At 47.7% G+C, this 20,465-nt stretch overlaps 1 protein-coding gene and 1 long non-coding RNA gene across 11 annotated transcripts in view; one reads left to right on the plus strand and one right to left on the minus strand.

Moving 5' to 3' along the window:
- Nucleotides 1-5,574: 5,574 nt before the first annotated feature.
- On the minus strand, nucleotides 5,575-15,593 carry LOC111092487. 6 transcript variants are annotated; one of them, XR_005378840.1, is made up of 5 exons: nucleotides 11,561-15,593; nucleotides 9,883-10,037; nucleotides 9,253-9,364; nucleotides 6,227-6,311; nucleotides 5,575-6,011 (listed from the first exon to the last, which is right to left on the minus strand). It is a non-coding gene; the product is annotated as an uncharacterized LOC111092487 (long non-coding RNA). The 6 variants fall into 6 exon arrangements; XR_005378839.1 differs by having other exon boundaries at nucleotides 9,253-9,756; XR_005378842.1 differs by lacking the exon at nucleotides 6,227-6,311.
- The window catches only part of ATG16L1 (autophagy related 16 like 1), a 39,177-nt gene continuing 34,060 nt past the window's right edge, over nucleotides 15,349-20,465 (plus strand). For 2 of the 5 annotated variants that reach the window (XM_038574222.1, XM_038574226.1), the window contains exons 1-2: nucleotides 15,350-15,606; nucleotides 19,318-19,411. In XM_038574222.1, the coding sequence (XP_038430150.1) occupies nucleotides 15,492-15,606; nucleotides 19,318-19,411 (209 nt within the window). In that variant the 5' untranslated portion in view covers nucleotides 15,350-15,491. Of the gene's footprint in view, nucleotides 15,607-19,317; nucleotides 19,412-20,465 lie in introns of all 5 variants that reach the window. The other 3 variants (XM_038574224.1, XM_038574223.1, XM_038574225.1) reach the window with 3 other exon arrangements.

Consider the following 20,465-nt stretch of genomic DNA (forward strand, 5'->3'; position numbering starts at 1 on the left):
GGTGAGAGCCCACTTCCTGGTTCCCAGACAGCAGTTTTCTGGGTGTCTTCAAATGCATGGCAGAGAGAGAGAAAGAGGTCTCTCTCCTCTTCCTCTTTTTATAAGGCCACCATTCCTGTCAGATTAGGGCCCCACACTTAGTACCTCATCTCAGTTTAGTGGTCTCCTGACAGCTCTCCTCCACTTACAGTCACTCAATCCCTTCGGAGTTAGGGATTCAACACATGAATTCTGAAGGGAATGCAATTCAGTTGGTAGGAGATGGAGTCAGTAATTTTCTAGGAAAGCAACCATGGAAAGAGGCAGGTGGGCAGTTTTCCTAACTCAAGACAGTTCTGTGTGAGAAGGTACTCTCCCAACCCCTTTGTGGAGAAAGGGATGGTGCATCAAGAAGTCAACATGTGGGGTTAGCAGCCCTCAGGCAGGGCATGAGAAATACTAGAATTTGGTTTCATAGTGTTTCAGGCAGAGCTGTGTGCAAATGCGTACCTATCTGCACATTTCCTGGGGAGGTTTGATTTAGTCACAATGGCCTCCCTGCTGGTTTTTGGACATACCTGGCCGGTTCGGGCCTTAGGGCTGCCTTAGTCTGGGTTCCCTAGGAGCAGAGCCTGAGACTGGGACTCTTGCACAAGGGATTTATTGAGGAGATGCTCCAAGCCTCAGAAGTGTGGAGGGAATCAGGAGAGGGCAGAGGAAGAAGTTAGGCAGACTGCAGTTTTAGGAGAAGTCTAGCCTGAGCCCACCCCATGGGGAGCTTGGGAAGGAACATACATCACATCATGGAGATTGTCCAGCCCAGAGATTAAGGGCACTGGCACCTATCAGTCCTATCAGTTATCGGCCTATCAGTTATCGGCCACCTTGAAGGCCTCTCTGGGAAGGGAGGTCAGCCCAGGGTGATTCTCCAGAGAAGGGGACATCTGTGAACCTTTAGCAGCCAACACCCACCACAACAGGGGGCTGGGTGCACTGGCTGCTACAGAGCATTGAGTGGGCCCCTGCTGTCCCTGCTACAGAGCCTGCTCTAGCTGAGCCCCCTGCCCGAACGCTCTCCCCCCAGATAACCTCTTAGCTAACTCCCTCACCTCCCTCAGGGCTTTGCTAAAATCTCACCTTCCCAGTAAGGTCCATCCCAGCCACCCTATCGACCTGCAAACTGCACCCACACCCTCTCACTATCACCCTTACTCTGATCTACTTCTTTGTTTTGTCCTTAGCTCTCGTCACCCGCACATGTACATAATTTGCTTCTTTAGCATGCTCAGGGTTTGGGGCTTGTCTCTCCTTGTTAGAATGGAAACTCTTTAAGGATAGAAATACTGGTCTAGCCTTAGCACCTGGAATAGTGCCTGGCATATCTCTTGGCATTTAACAAATGCTTGCTGAATTAATTTGTTAAGTCTCAAAGGGGTCCTGACCCAAAGAAGAGAGAAGGTCAAGAGCCTTAAGAAACAGGTGATATATTGGGATGCCTGGGTGGCTCAGTAGTTGAGCATCTGCCTTTGGCTCAGGGCATGATCCTGGAGTCCCAGGATCAAGTCTCACATCGGGCTTCTCGTGGGGAGCCTGCTTCTCCCTCTGCCTATGTCTCTGTCTCTCTGTGTGTCTCTCATGAATAAATAAATAAAATCTCTTTTAAAAAAAAAAGAAACAGGTGATACACAAGGGCTCTAGCCAATCCTTAGATGTAAGGCTCTATACATCTACATCCCTACACCCCTGGGGCCCACAGGAGGGGTATTCCTACCTCCAGGAATACATGGGTGATAGCATTTTGGGCTATTTTAGATTTTGGGATCTAAATGAATGTAAAGTCGCCATGACAATGGGCCCTGTGTCCTGCCCAACACAGCTGCTGTCCTGGAGGACTTAAACTTCTACTTGCCCTTCTCAAATAACTTGATCACGAGTCTCAACTTGGGAAAACCATGCCCCCCACTGCACCCTCCCCCCATGATAACACCTTATTTAGCAAAACTTCTCATTCAAAGATACATAATGTAACTCGCAGTAAACAGGAAGTGAGGCATTTTCACAACATCCTGGGCGGATGCTTCCCAAGGCAGGCACTCAGAAGTCCAGCGACCAGGTGGATACCCACATTCTATCTGCCTGACAAAAAAGAGTATCTTGGACAAATCCTGAAAAACATATTTTTAAAAAATCAAGTCTTCCTGGCCTTCCCCCCACAAGCAACACATAGGAAATTGTTTACTTGCCGCCTGGACAAGATGGGCAAAGAATGTAGACAGGTATTACCCCAAAGAGAATGGATGAGGAATACATATAGATGAGAAAATGTTCAATTTTAGCAAAGAAATGCAAAGCAAAACAACAGTCGGATACAATTATCATCTATCAAACTAGCAAACCTTTTTTCCTATGGCACTACCAAAATTGGTGAAGATGTGGTCACAACGAACGTTCTACAGCACAGATGGAAGGTACAGTGGTGGCAGCTGATGGAAAGTGTGTGGCCAGCTGTTTTCAGATTTAGCTATCTTCATAACCTCTAATCTGCTAGAGTTAGAATTCTACTGGAACCCTGTCTCACCAAAGTAATCTGAAATTCAGGGAGGGGAGGTCTTTTGAAACCAGCCGGAACTAAAATGGCAGGAAGAGAGAGGGAGAGAAGTAGATTCCTTGGGTGAGCTGGCAATTCCCTTAAACATTTTCTCTGGCTTAACTTTCTATAACAATGACAATTTTCTTTTCTTTTCTTTTTTTAAGATTTTATTTATTTATTCATGAGAAACACACAGAGAGAGAGAGGCAGAGACACAGGCAGAGGGAGAAGCAGGCTCCATGCAGGGAGCCCCACGTGGGACTTGATCCCCGGGTCTCCAGGATCAGGCCCTGGGCTGCAGGCGGCGCTAAACCGCTGAGTCCCCCGGGCTGCCCTTCTTCTTCTTCTTCTTTTTTTTTTTTTTTGAAAACAATTCTATCAAGAAATTGTACTTCTGGTAACAAATGTGTTTTTGGGTCTCTAAGGCATTTTAGAAATCCTCAGATAATTCTGTAACAAAAGGTCATTTGCTCTGTCAAAAACATTCTATTGACTCAGGCTGAAACGCCATTTGTTTGCATTTTTTTCATAAAACTTGACTTTGCCCCTGAGTCAGATAATGGATCTGAATCCAGCATCAAAATAAATAAGCCATTCCTCCTGGAATGCAGTCACCAACCATGGCAGAAACAGGCTTCAGAAAACATGGTGTGCGTGTCAGTTTGAATGAGTGTGAGTGTGTGTGTATGTGTGTACATGTGCAAGGACAAGTCTTGTCACATTTTCCCTGTGGCCCAACAAATAGAATGCTGGCATTTAGTCTTATAATTGGAATCGCTGATTTTGTGTACTTTTGACAGTTGAATCATGTTCTGGAAACTTTCCCTCCCCCAACATGGCTCTTCTTAACCTGGAGTCATGTTAATCACCATTTTATTCTCTAAGTTCAAAAATTCAAAATTCAAAATTCTCCCCCCAAAAAATAAACAATCCTCTGAATTCTCTTGATACTCTTTGTCTTTGAACTTCACTCACTAAAAATCAACCAAAATTAAAGGTTTTTTTCTACCATAGACTCATCAACAATGATTATTTTATTTTTCAGAGGAAACAATCACTAATTAAAAGAAAGAAAGAAAAAAAGCTTTGGCCCGTGAAACAAGCGGTCAGTCGAATTGGGATTTGAAGATTTCGTGTTTTGAGTTTTAGCAGGAACACTGCTTGTAGGGTTATCAGCAGTTCTCAGGTTTTGGAGGTGGTGCTTCTGTAGCAGAGACCTTCCCTTACCACCCCATAAAAATATCCACCCAGACTTCATTTACTTTGGAAAAATGAACAGAAATGTGCTATTCAGTCACTGGAAGGTAAAGCCAATCTGTACTCATGGATCTCAGGGATGCTGTGAAATCACCACAAATGGGAATGCAGGGTTGCTGGGGGAGGGGCAGAGAAGGTTCCACAGACTCCCCCCACCCCTGTAGGAGACCTGCCTTCTAGGCCTTGCCCAGAGGTCACCTGGGGTGTGGCAGGGAAGGCAGGCAGCCACCCACCGCCACGCTGTCGGTGAGGGGCCGTCACCTCCAGGGTCATGAGTCAGGGCCCGAGGAAGGGCACAGAGAGCCCCTTTCGCTCTGCCAGGAGCCCCCCGCCCCCTCCATTTAGGACCAGGAGGAGCATCCCAGGGGCTCATTTCCTCACATCCTGGCAAAGGCAAGCAGGTCAGGGCAGGCATTTTCTGCTTTCAATCTCTTTGATGGAATTACGTCTAAGGGGTTTTCCTGCTCGAAAGTTCTAAATTTCCATTTTAGTCAAGGCTCTCTGCTTACAAGAAGGGAAACCAGCTGGTGAAGAGCAGGCCCCGGCGCTGCGAACAGGGCGTGGGTGGTGGGCAGCTCTGCCCCGGCCCTGCTCTCTCTGGACGCTTCCTCTGCTCACCTCTTCCTCGCTCCTGTCCACAATCGGCTCTTCTGCCCATGCCTGGCCTCTCTGGCTTTGCCTTGTCTTGGCACGGCTGCACCTGAGACGCTGAGGTCCAGCTCCCCACACTCAAGCCCCCGGAAGAGGAACGTGGGCCCGCGTGGGTCAAGTGTCCATTGCTGGTTCAAAGAGAGAATTGGTAGAAGGGTCCAGTGGTGTGGTAGGAGCTCAGCCACCAGGCCCGTGATGGGTCAGAGGGAAAGGGAAGTGGACTCGGGGAAGGGCAGGACCCCTCAAAGGTCTCCAGCAGTTGGCAGCTCCTTCCTCCCTCCCCAGCCTTCTCCTGGCCCCTGGGTTTTATCACCACCTCCTCTGGTACCCTGAGCATCCCATGACAAGGAGGACTAGACATGAGAACCTTGTTGACGGAGATGCCTGTAGGGGAGGGTGGGGGGACGCTGGCTGAGGCTAGTCCTCTCAGGGCCGACAGAGAGTCTATCTTCACCAGCTCAGGCTCTAATAACAGGATACCATAGATTGGGGGTGGTGAGGAGGGCTTAAACAGCAGACATTTATTTCTCATAGTTTTGGAGTCTGGGAAGTCCAAGATCAAGGTTCCAGAGATTCTAGGTCTGGCAAGAGCCTTCTTCCTGGGTTGCTGACAGCCATGGGGAGAGAGAGAGATCACCTTTCAGGTGTCCCTTCTCTTTAATATATTTTTTTAGTTTTATTTACTTTTAAATATTTATTTGAGAGGGGAGAGAGAGGGAGCAAAAGTGCACAAGTGAGGGGATATGGTAGAGGAAGAAGCGACTCCCAGCTGAGTGGGGAGCCCGATGTGGGGCTCAATCCAAGGACCCTGGGATCATGACCTGAGCCGAAGGCAGACGCTTAACCAACTGAGCCACTCAGGTGCCTCTTTTAAGTTTTATTGAAGTAATCTCTATACCCCACATAGGGCTCACACTACAACCCTCAGATCAAGAGTCTCATGCTCTTCTGGCTGAGCAGCCAGGTGTCCCTCTCAGGTGTCCCTTCTTCTTTTTTTTTTTTTAAACATTTTATTTATTTTATTCATAAGAGAGAGAGAGAGAGAGAGAGAGAGGCAGAGACACAGGCAGAGGGAGAAGCAGGCTCCATGAAGGGAGCCCGACGTGGGACTTGATCTGGGGCCTCCAGGATCATGCTCCAGGCTGAAGGCAGCGTTAAACTGCTGAGCCACGGGGGCTGCCCTCAGGTGTCCCTTCTTAAAGGGCACTAATCCCACTCAGGAGAGCTCCACCCTCGTGAACTTCCAAAGGCCCCGCCTCCAAACACCATCACACTGGGGGTTAGGGCTTTAACACAGGGATTTCAGGAGGACACATTCAGTCCCTGACAGCACCCTGGAGGCAGAAGAGGAGTCTCCCCCTGTCTCAGGAGTGTCTCCGTGGGGCTCGGTCACTGGCTGGGGCATCCGAGGGAGCTTGGACACAGCTTAGGTGTGGTGGTGGATCCAGAGCACAGAGGCTGGAGGCACACGTTCAAAGGTCAACACACAGGCCCTTTTTTCATTTAAAAATGCCAAAACTCCTTAGTCTGAAGGCTGTAAGAAAACAGAAGGCAAACTAGATTTGGTGCATGGGCCATATTTTGCCGATCCCTGGTTTAAATTGCAGGTTAAGGTTTCTGTGGCTTGCGGCTGACATCCTCCTAGTATGGTTGCCACCACGATGCTGACTTACGACTGCCTATCATTCTAATTCCCAGTGTAAATTCATCCTTGACGCTCAGGCTTGCTTACAAATCTGCAGACCGTACCTTACTCTCTTTCTTGCATGTATAAGCTGGTAACTTGAGGGTAAAGTAGCAGGTGTAGAGGGGGAGTAGGGCTCCTATAACAGACCTGCAAGGACAAAGATACACTTACCGTTTAACAGGTCACAGGAGAGACCCTAGCAAGAATCAAAGACCTGTCTGTGAGATACTTCTCCCCATGCCCTTGTCCCGAGCACAGCGGGAGGTCCCCTGATTCTTGCCTCCAACCCACACACACACTCCTAAGAGAGGAAATGGAGCTGGAAATGGTTGAAAAACAACCTTCACAGGGGTGGAGATCAAGTTGGACCCCCAAGGAGACAGGGCATTGGGAGAAGAGAGGTAAAGAGAATTAAAGAAACTGGAAGGAGGGAGGGAGAGAGACAGAGGCAGAGGGAGAAAGTGACACACAGAGAGATTGGGGACCAGAGGGCGTGGGCCACTTTGCACACGAGGGTGTGATCAAGTGGTGCACCACTAATGTCTAGACCCTTGGGAGACTTCAGAGGCAGGTTGGAAAGACCAGAGGAGCCCTTTCCAAATCTCTAGTTCATTGAGATTCTGCAAGGGCTGGACTGGATCACTGGTAGCTGCAGCGGAGGGCGATGAAAGGTTTTCGAAGATCCTGCATCATTCTGGCTCCATCGTTCTGCCCTGGACTGGACAGCCCCACACTCCCCGGGAAGCAAGGGAAGTCCTGGGGTTACCCAGGGAGTTGGAGAAGCCTTTTGTCCGCATGCAGTCTTTGACAGGATTAGGGAGCTCTGCAGTTTAACTGTGGGAAAGCTTAAGAGACCAAGACCCAGGGCATTAGATGGGATAGAACATTTTCCTTATCGAAAGAAGAGCTGCAGGGATGAAATGTTGGAATGCCTGTGAGTCACACACCACAAAGGGGTCAGCCCTGTGCCCCATCTCTGTGGGGCACTGCGTCCCTGGCTGGTCCTCCTTATTTGGGGATCTGCCTCCCGGAGGCAGTGCTTGGGCACTGGGATTTGCAGAACAGACTGCTATTTCAATTTTAGGTCTTTTTATTTTTTTAAGGGTTTTATTTATTTATTTGACACAGAGCACAGGCAGGGGAAGCGAGAGCAGGAGCGGGAGAAGGAGAGGCAGGCTTCCCGCTGAGCAGACAGCCTGACGGAGGGGCTTGAAAACCAGGACCCCAAGATCATGACCTGAGCTGAAGGCAGACACTTCACCAACTGAGCCACCCAGGGCCCCCCCCCCAACATTAGGTCTTTTTTTTTTAAGATTTTATTTATTTATTCATGAGAGACACACAGAGAGAGAGAGAGGGAGAGACACAGGCAGAGGGAGAAGTAGGCTCCATGCCGGGAGCCCGGTGGGGACTCAATCCTGGGTCCCCAGGGTCAGGCCCTGGGCGGAAGGCGGCGCTAAACCCCTGAGCCGCCCGGACTGCCCACTTTAGGTCTTTTTTTTTTTTTTTTTTAGGTCTTTTTAAAGACAAAAGGTTCACTTGATATCTCAGCAAAGATCCATATCTCATGACAAGCAATATTTACTTATTTACTTAGTCCGAATCCTACTCCCCTGCTGTCTGCTCTCCCTGCAGCAGCATTGCTAGGCCTGCACAGCTATTAATACCCCGTGAGTCACTCCCAACAGCGCCGGTTGAAATGGTGTCCCTTCACTTTCCGTTGAGGGGGAAGAGAAAATAGTTCTAACATATGGCAACAGTATTTTCCCATATTCCGGGTCTATCCTAATATTTCTAATTGTAACTTTTGGGTTATGAAAATTTCCTTTCACTGACAAATACTATTATTTAGAACAGAGATGAACTCACTCGGAAGTTCAGGAGATTTCAGATCCAGACACTTTTCCCCCCAAAGTCTGGAAGTGGGGTGCTGATTAACACCAAAAGTGCATGGTGAGAAGAGTGGTGTGTTTGTCAGGATTGTACAGGGGAAAGCCTGACTCACTGTCCACCTGTGGGAGCCCTACCATTTTGCCTGCCCAGCCGTAGTCCTTTCTTGGGTTTGTCTGATGTATTTTTTAAATTTTATTTATTTATTCATGAGAGAGAGAGAGGCAGAGACACAGGTAGAGGTAGAAGCAGGCTTCCCACAAGGAGCCCGATGTGGGACTTGATCCCAGATCCTGGGATCACGCTCTGAGCTAAAGGCAGACGCTCAGCTGCTGAGCCACCCAGGCATCCCTTGTCTGATGTATGAATCAGGATTTTTGGATGGCAAGCAAAAATAAAAACCCAACTTTGGGGTACCTGAGGGGCTCAATTGGTTAAGTGTCCAACTCTTGATTTGGGCTCAGGCCATGATCTGAGGGTTGTGAGATTGAGCCCTGAATTGGGCTCTGTGCTAGGCATGGAGCCTGCTTAGGATTCTCTCTCCCTCTCCCTCTCCCTCGGGCTCCCTGCTAGCATGCTCCTTCCTCCTGAAAAGTAAAAAAATCTAAGAAACTCCATACAATGTAAGCCAGTTTTAGTGAAATGCAAAAATATATGGGTTCAATTAACCGGACTGGGATAGAATTGGGCCGGGCTAGTTTCAGGAGTGGCTGGAACCAGGGGCTCCAATGCCATCAAGATTCTTGGCTTCTTGTCTCCTCTTCTCCTTGTGTGATTGCCCCATTTTCTTTCCAGACTAAACTTTTCATGAGACATTGGGTGGGGGGGCATGGTAGCCAGTGTAAGCTGATGCATATCCTCAGACTTCCCCTGTCTCCCAGATCCAGTTTAAAAATTCCTGTGGAGAACAGTGATTGGCAAGGGTTTCTATGACCTCTCCTGGGACTCATCTGTGGCACGAGGGACGGGACGGGGAAATGCTGTGAATGTAGTCAGGAGGACAGAATCTGTTCAAACAAGAATAGGGGGCTGGGCTGTCTACACAGAAGCTGTGTCTTCTATCTCCCTTTTTCTGAGAAGTCTCCTTCCCTTCCACCCAGGGGAGCCGTCCTAGAAGGCTGGTGCTGCCCCTCTGCCCCACTGATCGGTAGACATGGGCATCTGCTGGCCCACCACACCCACTAGCAGGAGTTTAGACCTGGGGCTGGGAGATATCAGCAAAGTCCACGGCTTGCTTGTCCTGACAGGCTGTTGGAGGTGCCACGTCTTCACCACCCGGGTGGGAGGACTGCAAAACAAAAGGAGCCCACCTGCCAGACAAGAGGAAAAGGAAGTGGCAACTTACAGAGGGAAACAGGTGCAAAGGGCTGAGCATTCTGATAGGATCTGCATCCTGGGTCCACTGATTCCTGGTGTCCAGCTGCCTCCCCGCTACCAGGTCCCTGCAACGCCCTAGATCCACAGCTCCCTTCCCTCTCCCTCAAGGAAGCTCAAATGGCACTTCTTAGCTTGTAATCAAAAGCATTCTGAGGGCGCCTGGGTGGCTCAGTGGGTGGAGTGGCCGACTCTTGGTTTCAGCTCAGGTCCTGAGCTCAGAGTCTTGGGATCAAGCCCCACGTTGGACTTCACGCTCAGTGGAGAGTTCGCTTGAGATTTTCCCTCTTCCTCTGCTCCTCCTCCCCGCAAAAATACATACATAAATCTTAAATTAAAAAAAAAAAGCATTCTGATACTCTATCTCATGCTAGAAAAAAAACAAAACAAAACAAAAACCCAAAAAACAGCCACAACCCTAATGTGCTGACACATAGCCCAGCAGCATGGTTACCTGGGGGAGGTGTGTGTTCCTCCTGGCTGGCATCAGGGTGTCCGTTTGCCTCGAATGAATCCGAGCTCTGCCTCTTACTAACTTGATGACATGGCACAAGTGACTTGACCTCTGTGTGTCAGTTTTGCACTTGTAAAAGGAAATATTAACAGCACCTGCAATATGTAAGGTGAGAAAGAAAGAAGTTCAATCATGTAGAGCACAGTGCCTGGCATGTAAAAATCACTCAATAAAATATGGCTGTTTTTTTTTTTTAATTTTTTTATTTATTTATGATAGTCACAGAGAGAGAGAGAGAGGCAGAGACACAGGCAGAGGGAGAAGCAGGCTCCATGCACCGGGAGCCTGACGTGGGATTCGATCCCGGGTCTCCAGGATTGCGCCCTGGGCCAAAGGCAGGCGCCAAACCGCTGCACCACCCAGGGATCCCTAAAATATGGCTGTTAATCACAGTAGGAGACGGCGGGAGTGTCTGGGAGAAATTTAATCATCTCCTTAAAGATCAAAGAGGTAAACCAAGGGAGCTGACTTCCCAGAAACGTCCTCTCTAGGCAGGGGCCACATTCCCAACTTGTGAGATGTGCCATGTCAAACCCTCCAGCCACCGTTCCAGGACTTGGCTGCCAATATAGAGGAGGGATAACACGGACTTCCTCTAAGAAAATCCAGCTTTGCTATAAAGCTTGTGTTGGGGCGTAAGGAAAATACCCAGCTCAGACACTGCCACTGTTAAGATATAAAATCTAAAAAAAAAAAAAAAAAAGATATGAAATCTAAGTGTCAACATATAAAGAGAGGACTGGGAACTGTGTGTGGTTTAATCTGGGTGCAGAGTCTAGGGATTCTTTATAATGAAATTTTCCTGTAGAATCTATATATATACAAACACAATGACACTAAAGAGAATGAAGAAAAGCCAAGGGATAAAAGTGTTAAGCAACACCCCCACATGCCTATAAGGGGCCATGGTTACTGCCATAAAAAAAGCAATATTTGGAGGGATCATTAGGATGTCTGAAAACCTATGTTGGTTGGCTTCTTGACCATCCTTTGGTTTACTCTAGCAGCTTCTATGTTTATACAGTAGACAGTTAACACAGTAACATGGTTAACTCCGCTTACTTTCACTTCTAGTGATCTAATTTTGGAAAGAGTTGAAAAGGAGTGAAAATAAAGAATTAAAGATCACCAGCAGTTTAAAACAAACAAGAAAGTATCTTTGAAAAAAGAATAAAAGCAAGAGAAAAAAAGAACAGGGAAGAGTCAAACCCTGGCACTGCCTCTTGGCCAGCCCATTTTTACTCTTTTTAAAAAAATATTTTATTTATTTATTTGAGAGAGAGCACAAGTGGGGGTGGGGGAAGGGGCAGAGGGAGAGGGAGAAGCAGGCTCCCTGCTTAGCAGGGAGCCTGATGTGGAGCTGGATCTCAGGACCCCGAGATCATGACCTGAGCCAAAGGTGGACGCTTAATCAACTGAGTCACCCAGGCAGCCCTCATTGTTACTTTATATCCCTTACAACCTTAAATAATGCACATTCAGATCTCCCTTCCTGAAAAGTGAGCTCTGTGATCGGGATCCAAGCCTGGGCCCTCTGTCTTCCACCCCTGTACCACGCCCACACTAGGACCCAACTGTTTGCACTTGCTGATTGAAAGATAAAGGAAATCAGAAAGACCTGAAGGGGAAGGACCAAAGCAAACAGGACAGTTGTCTGAAAGTTGGACTTGCAATCCATTGAATTGGAGCCATTGAATTGGATCTCACGGATGAGGTGTGTAGGCATTGATGGTTAGGGTGAAAGTCTCTGGGAAGTTTTTGACAGTGGAGATGCTGTTACGTTAAATCTCATTATATTTAGCTTCAGTGATACTAGACTTCGCACAAAGAAGGTTCTTTGGTGAGTGATGCTTCTTCCTCTCTTCTGTGAGCAAATTTGTGCTGCTTAACACACTACTACAAGAATCTTGGGCTATTTTGCTTCATCTTACTTCCATAACAGGCAGTCAAAAACCATTTCATAGATGTTGCTTTCCAGCAAAGCATGCTGAATCCTTTCAACACTCCTTACTAAATGGAGCAAAACCAAAAGCTTTTCTCCTCAGACTCATTATCTGTCTTCAGAATATTCAGACAACCTCATCCCCATCCAGGCATTCTCAAGTCCTGGGAATACACCTGGGGCCTCCACATCAAACATTGCTCTTCACCAGATTGCCTTCCTTTTTGTCTAATTTAGGGATTAACTATACATCACTTTATTCTTTTTTACATATTCTAGTCAAGTCAAACTGCGATATCAGCTGTAAGACACCTGACAATGGGGTACAGATGCTCGAGTCAGGAGCCTGTGTTTGAACCCAGGTCTTGCCACAGACTAGCCAGGTGTCCTCAGTGAAGTTATTTGGCCTTTCCATGCTTCAGATTCCTCATCTGGAAATAAGGATGAAGATGGTAACAGTATCTCACAATAACCTTACCAAGTAGGGGTGTTAGGAGGATTAAAAGAATTATAGTGCGTGAAGTAGTCAGAAGAGTTCATGGCTTCTAACACTGTAGAAGCGTTCATGCTTACTAGTTATCTCCCACAGAGCTCAGCACCCTGATGAATAAATGGTTTTATAAATACACATTCATTTTTATAACTTTTTCTTGCATATGTAAAACAGGTGCAATGGGTAATCATTAGAAAACATATAAGATATAGAAAAAACCACAGTAAAATAAAAATGTGTCAATTACACACAAAAACGAAAACAAAAACACACCAGCGATACCAACACCAAGAGTTTAAAACTATTGGTGTTTTCATATATTGCATTCATTGATTAAACAGCATTTACTGGGGCACTTGGGTGGCTCAGTCGGTTGAGCGTCCAACTCGTTTCAGCTCAGGTCATGATCTCGGGGTCATGGGATCAAGCCCTGCATCAGCCTCTCTGCTCAGTGCACCTGCTTCAGATTCTCTCTTCCTCTCCCTTTCACTCATTCTGTCTCATAAATAAATAAATAAATAAATAAATAAATAAATAAATAAATAAATAAATATTAAAAAAATAAATAGCATTTACTGAGAGCCTAATATATAACAAGCTTCATGCTCTTGCTGGCTATGGCTATGTTGAGCAAAAAGGATACACAGCTCCTGCTGGGTTTACCATCTTGTAACTCTTGCAGAGTTTACCATCTGCTGGGGGGAGACACACCGTCATCAAGTAATGATATAACTACATGAAGCTGCAGCTGTGATTGTTGCTCCATAGGAGGTACACATGTAGAGACCTGACCTAGTTGTGAAGGTCTTTTATCGAAGGCTATGAGGCAGTGATTACTGAGCTGAGAATTAATGCATAGGAATTAACTTGAAGTCATAAGGTGCATACGACAGAAGCACAATAAATCCAGAGGCCCTGCTGTGGGAGAGAGTAGGGTGTGTGGAAAGGAGTAAAAGGGCCCACCGTGGCTGCAGTGTACTAGATAAAGCTGGTGGGTTAGGGAGAGGGCACCCCAAGCAGAGCTTAGTATCCTTAGTTTAGAGATTATCTTCTCTATTCATTTGACAAGGTTTGCCCATAAGGAGCCAAGGATGCATTCATTTCACATAAATTAGATTTACACCATACCCTGTTTTTATTAGAAACATTTTTTGAGGACAGCCCAGGTGGCTCAGTGGCTTAGCGCCGCCTTCAGCCCAGGGTGTGATCCTGGAGACCCAGGATCGAGTCCCAAGTTGGGCTCCCTGCGTGGAGCCTGCTTCTCCCTCTGTCTTTCATGAATAAATAAATAAAATCTTTTAAAAAAAGAAACATTTTTTTGAGCAATAAATACACAATATTTAACCTCTTATTGTTTAAAATACAGGCTGTTTCCAATTTTCTATTACGAACAATACTATGACAGATGCTTCTGGATATGGACATTAGTCCAAATATTTAACACAAGTTTCTCCAAGTGGAATCACTGGTTCTGCAGACCTGTTAGCATGTTTTAATCATAATCTTGTCTGGAAAATCAGCACATTCAACCGTCAAGATCTGGTGCTATATGGTCTTTTGAGGTTGATGCCACTGTTATATTTGGAGGCATTTTCGGTGACTTTCAGAACATTGCTCTCTCATTTTCTTCAGTATATGAATAAGTTCCTTCGATATTTTTTCTTTTTTTTTTTTTTTTTTTAGATTTTATTTGAGAGAGCACAGAAGGAGAGGCACGGGCAGAGGGAGAAGCAGACTCCCTGTTGAGCAGGGAGCCTGAAGCCGGGCTCCATCCCAGGACCCCAAGATCATGACCTGAGCTGCAGGCAGGCCACCCAGGTGCTCCGAGTCTCTTGTATTTGACTTTTCCTTGTCCTTCCTACAAATTCAGATCACTCAGTACTGACTGCCAACGAAGTGTCTCAGGCTCCACAGAAGAGGAAAGGCTTTTTTTTTTTTTTTTTTTTTTAAATCTGTCCCTAAAGGAGACCCTGGACTTGAGCCACAGTGGATGAGAAGCCAGGCTCTGATACTCCTTTCATCATCCTCTGGCCTCCTACTTCGGGGGTGTTCCATTTTCACGCAGATTCACCAACTTGTTAAAGGTAAACGGAGTTTGGATGATTTGATCACACACCATTCCCGTTCTACTGAGTTGACAGCTGCTATCTTCTCAAGAGCCTGTCGTCCACGGACCATCTGCAAGATTTCCTGGCAAACCGTCCCCACCCTTCGATTACCTTCGAAGAACCCGTTTACCGTTAGGTCATATGGATCATTCCCAGGCTTCTAACCAGTAATAGAGTCGACCTAATGGTATTTTTCTTTTCTTTTCTTTCTTTTTTTTCTTTTTTTTTTTTTGGTATTTTTCTTTTAACGGTTCTTTGCATTCCATTTCTTCGTTGTAAAACACCTGTTCCCGAGGGCAATGGGGGCACTTTGCAAAAGTCTAAAGCAGCCCGACTTTTGCGGGCAGGAAGATACCGGGGGGGGGGGGGGGGGGGGGGGCAGGTGAAGTCAGGCTTGCGGTGACCCAGGCGTCGTGCTCGCTGCCTTCCACAGGTTATTCCTTTTAATCCTGACGCCAACCCTGAGGTCGGTACCATCAGGGCCCCCACTTCACGGGCTAGGAAACTGAGGCTCAGCGAGGCTGCTCATCTCCGGTGTGGGGAGCGGCTCCCCCTCCTGCTGGTCAACGGAAGCGATGAAGGAAAGGAAGTCCGACCAAGAAAAATATAAATCGGGGGAAGGCAGCGAAGGGAACGAAGCGTAAACCGACAGGCGGCGGCGGCGGAGACTCCAGCGCAGCCCGCACGCCTCCCAGCGGCCGCCTCTCCGCACCCCGCGCTTCCGGCCTCGGGAGCGCGTCATTAGCCAGCGCCCGGCGTCGCCCCTGGTCACGTGCGCGCGCGCGGCGTCAGACGTCGGGTGAGGAGGCGGGCTTTCCGGCCCTGACCCCAGCCCTTTCCGGCAAGAGCCGGAAGACGGTCCCGGACGGCTCTTGGCGGGGCGGTGTGTGGCAGCGAGGTGTGGGCCGCCGGCCCTTCCGGCGTGCGCTGGTCGCTCATGCTGCGGCCCGCGGCTGCCGGCCCCCGCTCGGATTAGCGGCGCTCAGGCGCCGGGGCAGCGCGCGAGATGTCGTCGGGCCTCCGCGCCGCCGACTTCCCCCGCTGGAAGCGCCACATTTCGGAGGAGCTGAGGCGGCGGGACCGGCTGCAGAGGCAGGCGTTCGAAGAGATCATCCTGCAGTGTGAGCGGCGCGGGGGGGCGGGGGGACGGGGAGCGAGAGGGCGGGGCCCGCGAGGCGCCGGCGGGAAGCAGAGGCCGAGCCCCCGCGGCGCCCGCGAGGCCGACGCCCCTCGTCTTTTTTTCCAAGAACCGTGTGTTCTTCGTGAGCAGGCGTCGTTCGTGCTGGTGAACCCCGGCGGCGGTGCTAATGTTGTACTTGAACAGGCTCCAGAAACGTCCCGTTTTGGGGCGGGGGGGGGGGGGCTCGCGTTCCTGAGGCGGTCGCCGTCCTGAGGCGATCACCGTCCTGAGGCGGTCGCCGTCCTGAGGCGATCACCGTCCTGAGGCGTTAACTCGCGTCACTAACGTTGTCTGTCCCCCTGAGCGTGAGGAGACGTGCGGCCTCGGATTCCTCCAACCTCTCCTCGAGGCGCCGCCTCGGTGCTCTTGGGCAGCTGCCCGTTTTGAGCTGCCCGTTTTGGCCGGGACGACGTCCAGACTAGCCCTAATGAGCATTTCCGGGTCCCCTCCCCGACTCGTCGTAACTAACTAATGAATGACACACTTGGGGAGGGACGGGGGCGGGGGGACACTCGGGTCCCATCTACCCCGTTGGAGTAAGCCTGGAGCTCTGTTGTCTATGAGGTTCAAAGGGAGAGGAGTCGCCCGTTACTGAATTCTGTTTGTGCTGAATCGGTGGTTCCCAAGCTGATGTGCACATTAGCATCACTTGGATCTTAAAAAAAAAAAAAAACATTTTTTTAAAAGATTTTATTTGTTTATTCATGAGAGGCACACACAGAGAGAGGCAGAGACACAGGTAGAGAGAGAAGCAGGCTCCCTACAGAGAGCCCGATGTGGGATTTGATTCCGGGACCCCAGGATCACGCCCTGAGCCCAAGGGAGACGCTCAGCCACGGAGCCACCTGAGCCACCCAGGTGCCCCTCCCCGAGTTGTTTTTTTTTTTTTTTAAGATTTATTTATGACACACGCAGAGAGAGAGAGGCAGAGACACAGGCAGAGGGAGAAACAGGCTCCATGCAGGCAGCCTGACACAGGACCCATCCCAGGTCTCCAGGATCACACGCTGGGCCACCGGAGCTGCCCCTCCCCAAGTATTTCTAACGTGCAAACTAGTTTGAGTGCTTGGGTAAATACGTGGCGTGTGTTATTTCACTTCATCTTCCTAAAAATTCTGGGAAGCAGGTCCTGTTGCTGCCCTTTTTTTACACGTGAGGAAACTAACGCTGAAGAGAGATTAAGAAGCTCCTTTTGGGGAGGCACAGCAGATTGGGATGGGAGCCTGGATTTGAACATCGACTCGATGACTCCTAGAACTTCTGCGTTTTGTTCCCAAGAAATGACCCTTCCTTGCTTTCACTGAACCCACCCTCTTAACAAAGATGGGAAGAAAAGGGGGATGATGAGCCGCTCTCTCGTGCTAATTCCTTGTACTCGCAGAGATCCTAGCATCCAGCAGCACAGAAGGTTCCTTCCACTCAAACATGATTCCCATATGGGTTACGTAAATGGTTAGATGTTTATTGAATGCTTCATCTTAAAAGCTACAACACAAAGTCCCATTGGGCTGGAAGTCTGACTCCACACCTTACTGGTCTTGTCACTTAGCTTTCTGAGTCTGGTTCACCGCATCTATAAAATGGAGGTGAAGCTTGCCCTACCTGCTTCATAAAAACTGTGCATAAGTGCTTTGAAAGCCGTCTGTGTAATAAACAGAAGTTGCTCTAATTGCATTGATGGAGATTGAATGGTTTTTCTGCATTGAAAATGGTCATTTTGGGCAGCTCGGGTAGCTCAGCGGTTTGGCGCTGCCTTCGGTCTCCTGGAGACCCGGGATCGAGTCCTGAATCGGGCTCCCTGCATGGAGCCTGCTTCTCCCTCTGCCTGTGTCTCTGCCTCTCTGCCTCTCTGTCTCTGTCTCTCCCTCTCCCTCTCTCTCTCTCTCTCTCTGTCTCATGAGTAAATTTTAAAAATCTTAAAAAAAAAAAAGAAAAGAAAATGGTCATTTTGATGGGGCAGCAGGCGGGTGGGGGATGTAGGAGAAATGTCAGAAGATCATCCTGGAGAAGGAAAAATCTCATTAAATAGCTGTACTGAGTAGTGTGTGCCCCAGGGGCTAGGACTCCAGACTGACCTGAGAGGTAGTCCGGGCTGGAGAGCAAGACAGCCTTTGCCTGTTTTAAGTTTTTTTCAGCGATTGACACCTGGGGGGTCACTTCCAGTAAGCCTGTAGAACACCGGCACTCCTCTCCTTGCCTTCCCAGGCCAGTCAAGTGCAACCCATATCTGAGCCTAAACAGAGAGATGAAAAGAGACTCTAAGGATGAGTGACAGTGTCCCTTCAGCCAGATCCTTCTCTTTAGTGAAAGGAACCTTTAGGCAGGATCTCTCTTGGATACCTCCTGTCCTTTGAAAGACCCAATGTCACAGGGCACCCAAGTCTGGTGTGACGTACTGAAGGTCTTTTTAGAGTCCTTTGACGTGAATAAACATCAGGGTTGGAACCACTTTCCTTATCCTGATTGATTAAATTAACCTAAAGAGTATTTCTGTTTCTGTCCACGAGTTCCATTTCTGTATATAAAGGAGAAGTGGAACTCAAGACCCTTGAAGAAGAATGATAAGCCCTTTCAACAGGAATATTCACTAGCATAAACCCTATCAAAATTTTGTTCTAGAGCAGTTCTAATCTCAGACTTGAAGGCTTTGTGACAACCCCCATCAAATGTATCTGTTCTACAGGTTTCCCGTGATCAATCTTTTGTGCTGTTTAGTGCCCCTCCCACCTTGCCAGTCCCTGTGTGACTGTCACTCCTAGCTTCTCGTCCTTTGAAGTCCTGTGCCACCTTTTCTGTCACATTTGTTACTTTCAGAAAGAAAATTCATTTTCTTCCTTTGGTTCTCTGCTCTTGTGTTCTCTGACACATTAGCATCTTCTAGCCCATTGCTTGGGCAGGGAACTTCAGATTAATCTTTGACTTCTTACTTACTGGTAAACATCTTTTCATATCACTGCATGCTTTTAAAATCTATTTTTTCACCACTGCCATTAAGAAAAGGCCTGAATTTTTCATTCTGCTTTCATGTGTTGGCTCCAACTTTCATTTCAAGCCACTTAACCAGATCACTCTGCAAGCCGTCCTGCCTGGATTCTGTCATCTTCACCTGTACAACCATCCATGCAAATGAGTAAAGCTCACTCTTCTAATCCTTGTTATACCTGACCCTCTGCTATATTTGAGCTTCTCGAGGTCAGGGACTTTCCTATTTGTACCTCTAGTGCCCTGATCTAAAAATGAAATTTTCCAAATGTAAAAAGGTAAGACTCCCATATTACCTTGAGGTGCATGACATTTCGTTTTTCCGCTGTGTTTGGTTTTCTGTTTTGTTTTCTTCCTCCTGAGATAAATATAGGTAAGCAGGAGACACTCTTGCAGGAGCGTTTCCACAGGTTCCTTCGGCTGGGCCACTCGAGCTTAGGCCAAGAAGCATTGAAGGAGCGTATGTTTCTGAGTTTTGTACGGTTGCTACAATTGCTGTTGTGCAGCACCTAGTACTTTGACACCTAATGAAAGTGAAACTGACTTGGTTGTCTTCGGTTATTTTTTTGGTCCAAATATTTATAGGATATTAAGTAGTAATAAGGTGTATGTTGGTTATAATAAATAACCTATTAAATAATCTATTTCTTTTTCTTTTCCTTTTTAATAGATAACAAGTTGCTAGAAAAGTCAGATCTTCATTCAGTGCTGGCCCATAAGCTCCAAGCTGAAAAGCATGACATCCCCAACAGGCATGAGATAAGGTATTTTGAAACTGTCCTGTGTTGCTTGTGTCTCTTCAGTTGAAACGGGTCTCAGATCACCTGTCACTTCTTTAATTGAGAGGCAAGCCAAGTACTGTTTTCTGTGCTCCAGTTTTTGTCAGTTCCTCTCAAATAAGAACTTGTGAGGCCAAGTCACCAAAATTCTTTCTTTGAGGGTATGTATGCACCCAGCAGTCTTATCAGTAGGTGCTGTAAGCCTGAGAAGTGACTCACGGAGGGTAACTGGGCCAATTCCTCCTTCAGCCTACTGGGTTCATTTTTTTCTAAATAATCACACAGTGAGCATTCTTAAGAAGATTTACGTAGATCTTGTTAATAAAGGATTGACTGGTGCATAAACATAAAGTACTTTTTATACAACCCAGGTCTGTTTGAGCCTTTTTATTTTAGTTTAGTGGTTTTCAACATATTTTAATAGAATATGAAATTAAGCTAGCAGGTTGTAGCAAGCTTTCTTTTTTTTTTTTTTTTAAGGAAGATTAGGAAAAACTTGCATTTTATTTTATTTTTTTAAAGATTTTATTCATTCATGAGAGACACAGAGCGGGGGGGGGCGGGGGTGCAGGTGCACAGACACAGGCAGAGGGAGAAGCAGGCTCCATGCAGGGAGCCCTATGGACTTGATCCCAGGTCTCCAGGATCATGCCCTGGGCTGAAGGCAGCGCTAAACCATTGAGCCACCCAGGCTGCCCAAATCCACATTTTAATAGAAAGAATATTGTTTCACTAAATATGACATAGATGTTCATGGTAGGGAGTTTGATGTGTTTACATGGGTTATTCGTGTAAACTATTTTTTGAGGGTCATGGTCCAGAAAAATCCAAAAGCTAGACTTCATCAAAAGCAGCTTAAATGGGGATCCCTGGGTGGCGCAGCGGTTTGGCGCCTGCCTTTGGCCCAGGGCGCGATCCTGGAGACCCGGGATCGAATCCCACGTCGGGCTCCTGGTGCATGGAGCCTGCTTCTCCCTCTGCCTGTGTCTCTGCCTCTCTCTCTCTCTCTCTCTCTGTGACTATCATAAATAAATAAAAA

The sequence above is a fragment of the Canis lupus genome, chromosome 25 (genome assembly GCF_011100685.1).
Source record: "Canis lupus familiaris isolate Mischka breed German Shepherd chromosome 25, alternate assembly UU_Cfam_GSD_1.0, whole genome shotgun sequence".
Taxonomy (NCBI): Eukaryota; Metazoa; Chordata; class Mammalia; order Carnivora; family Canidae; genus Canis; species Canis lupus.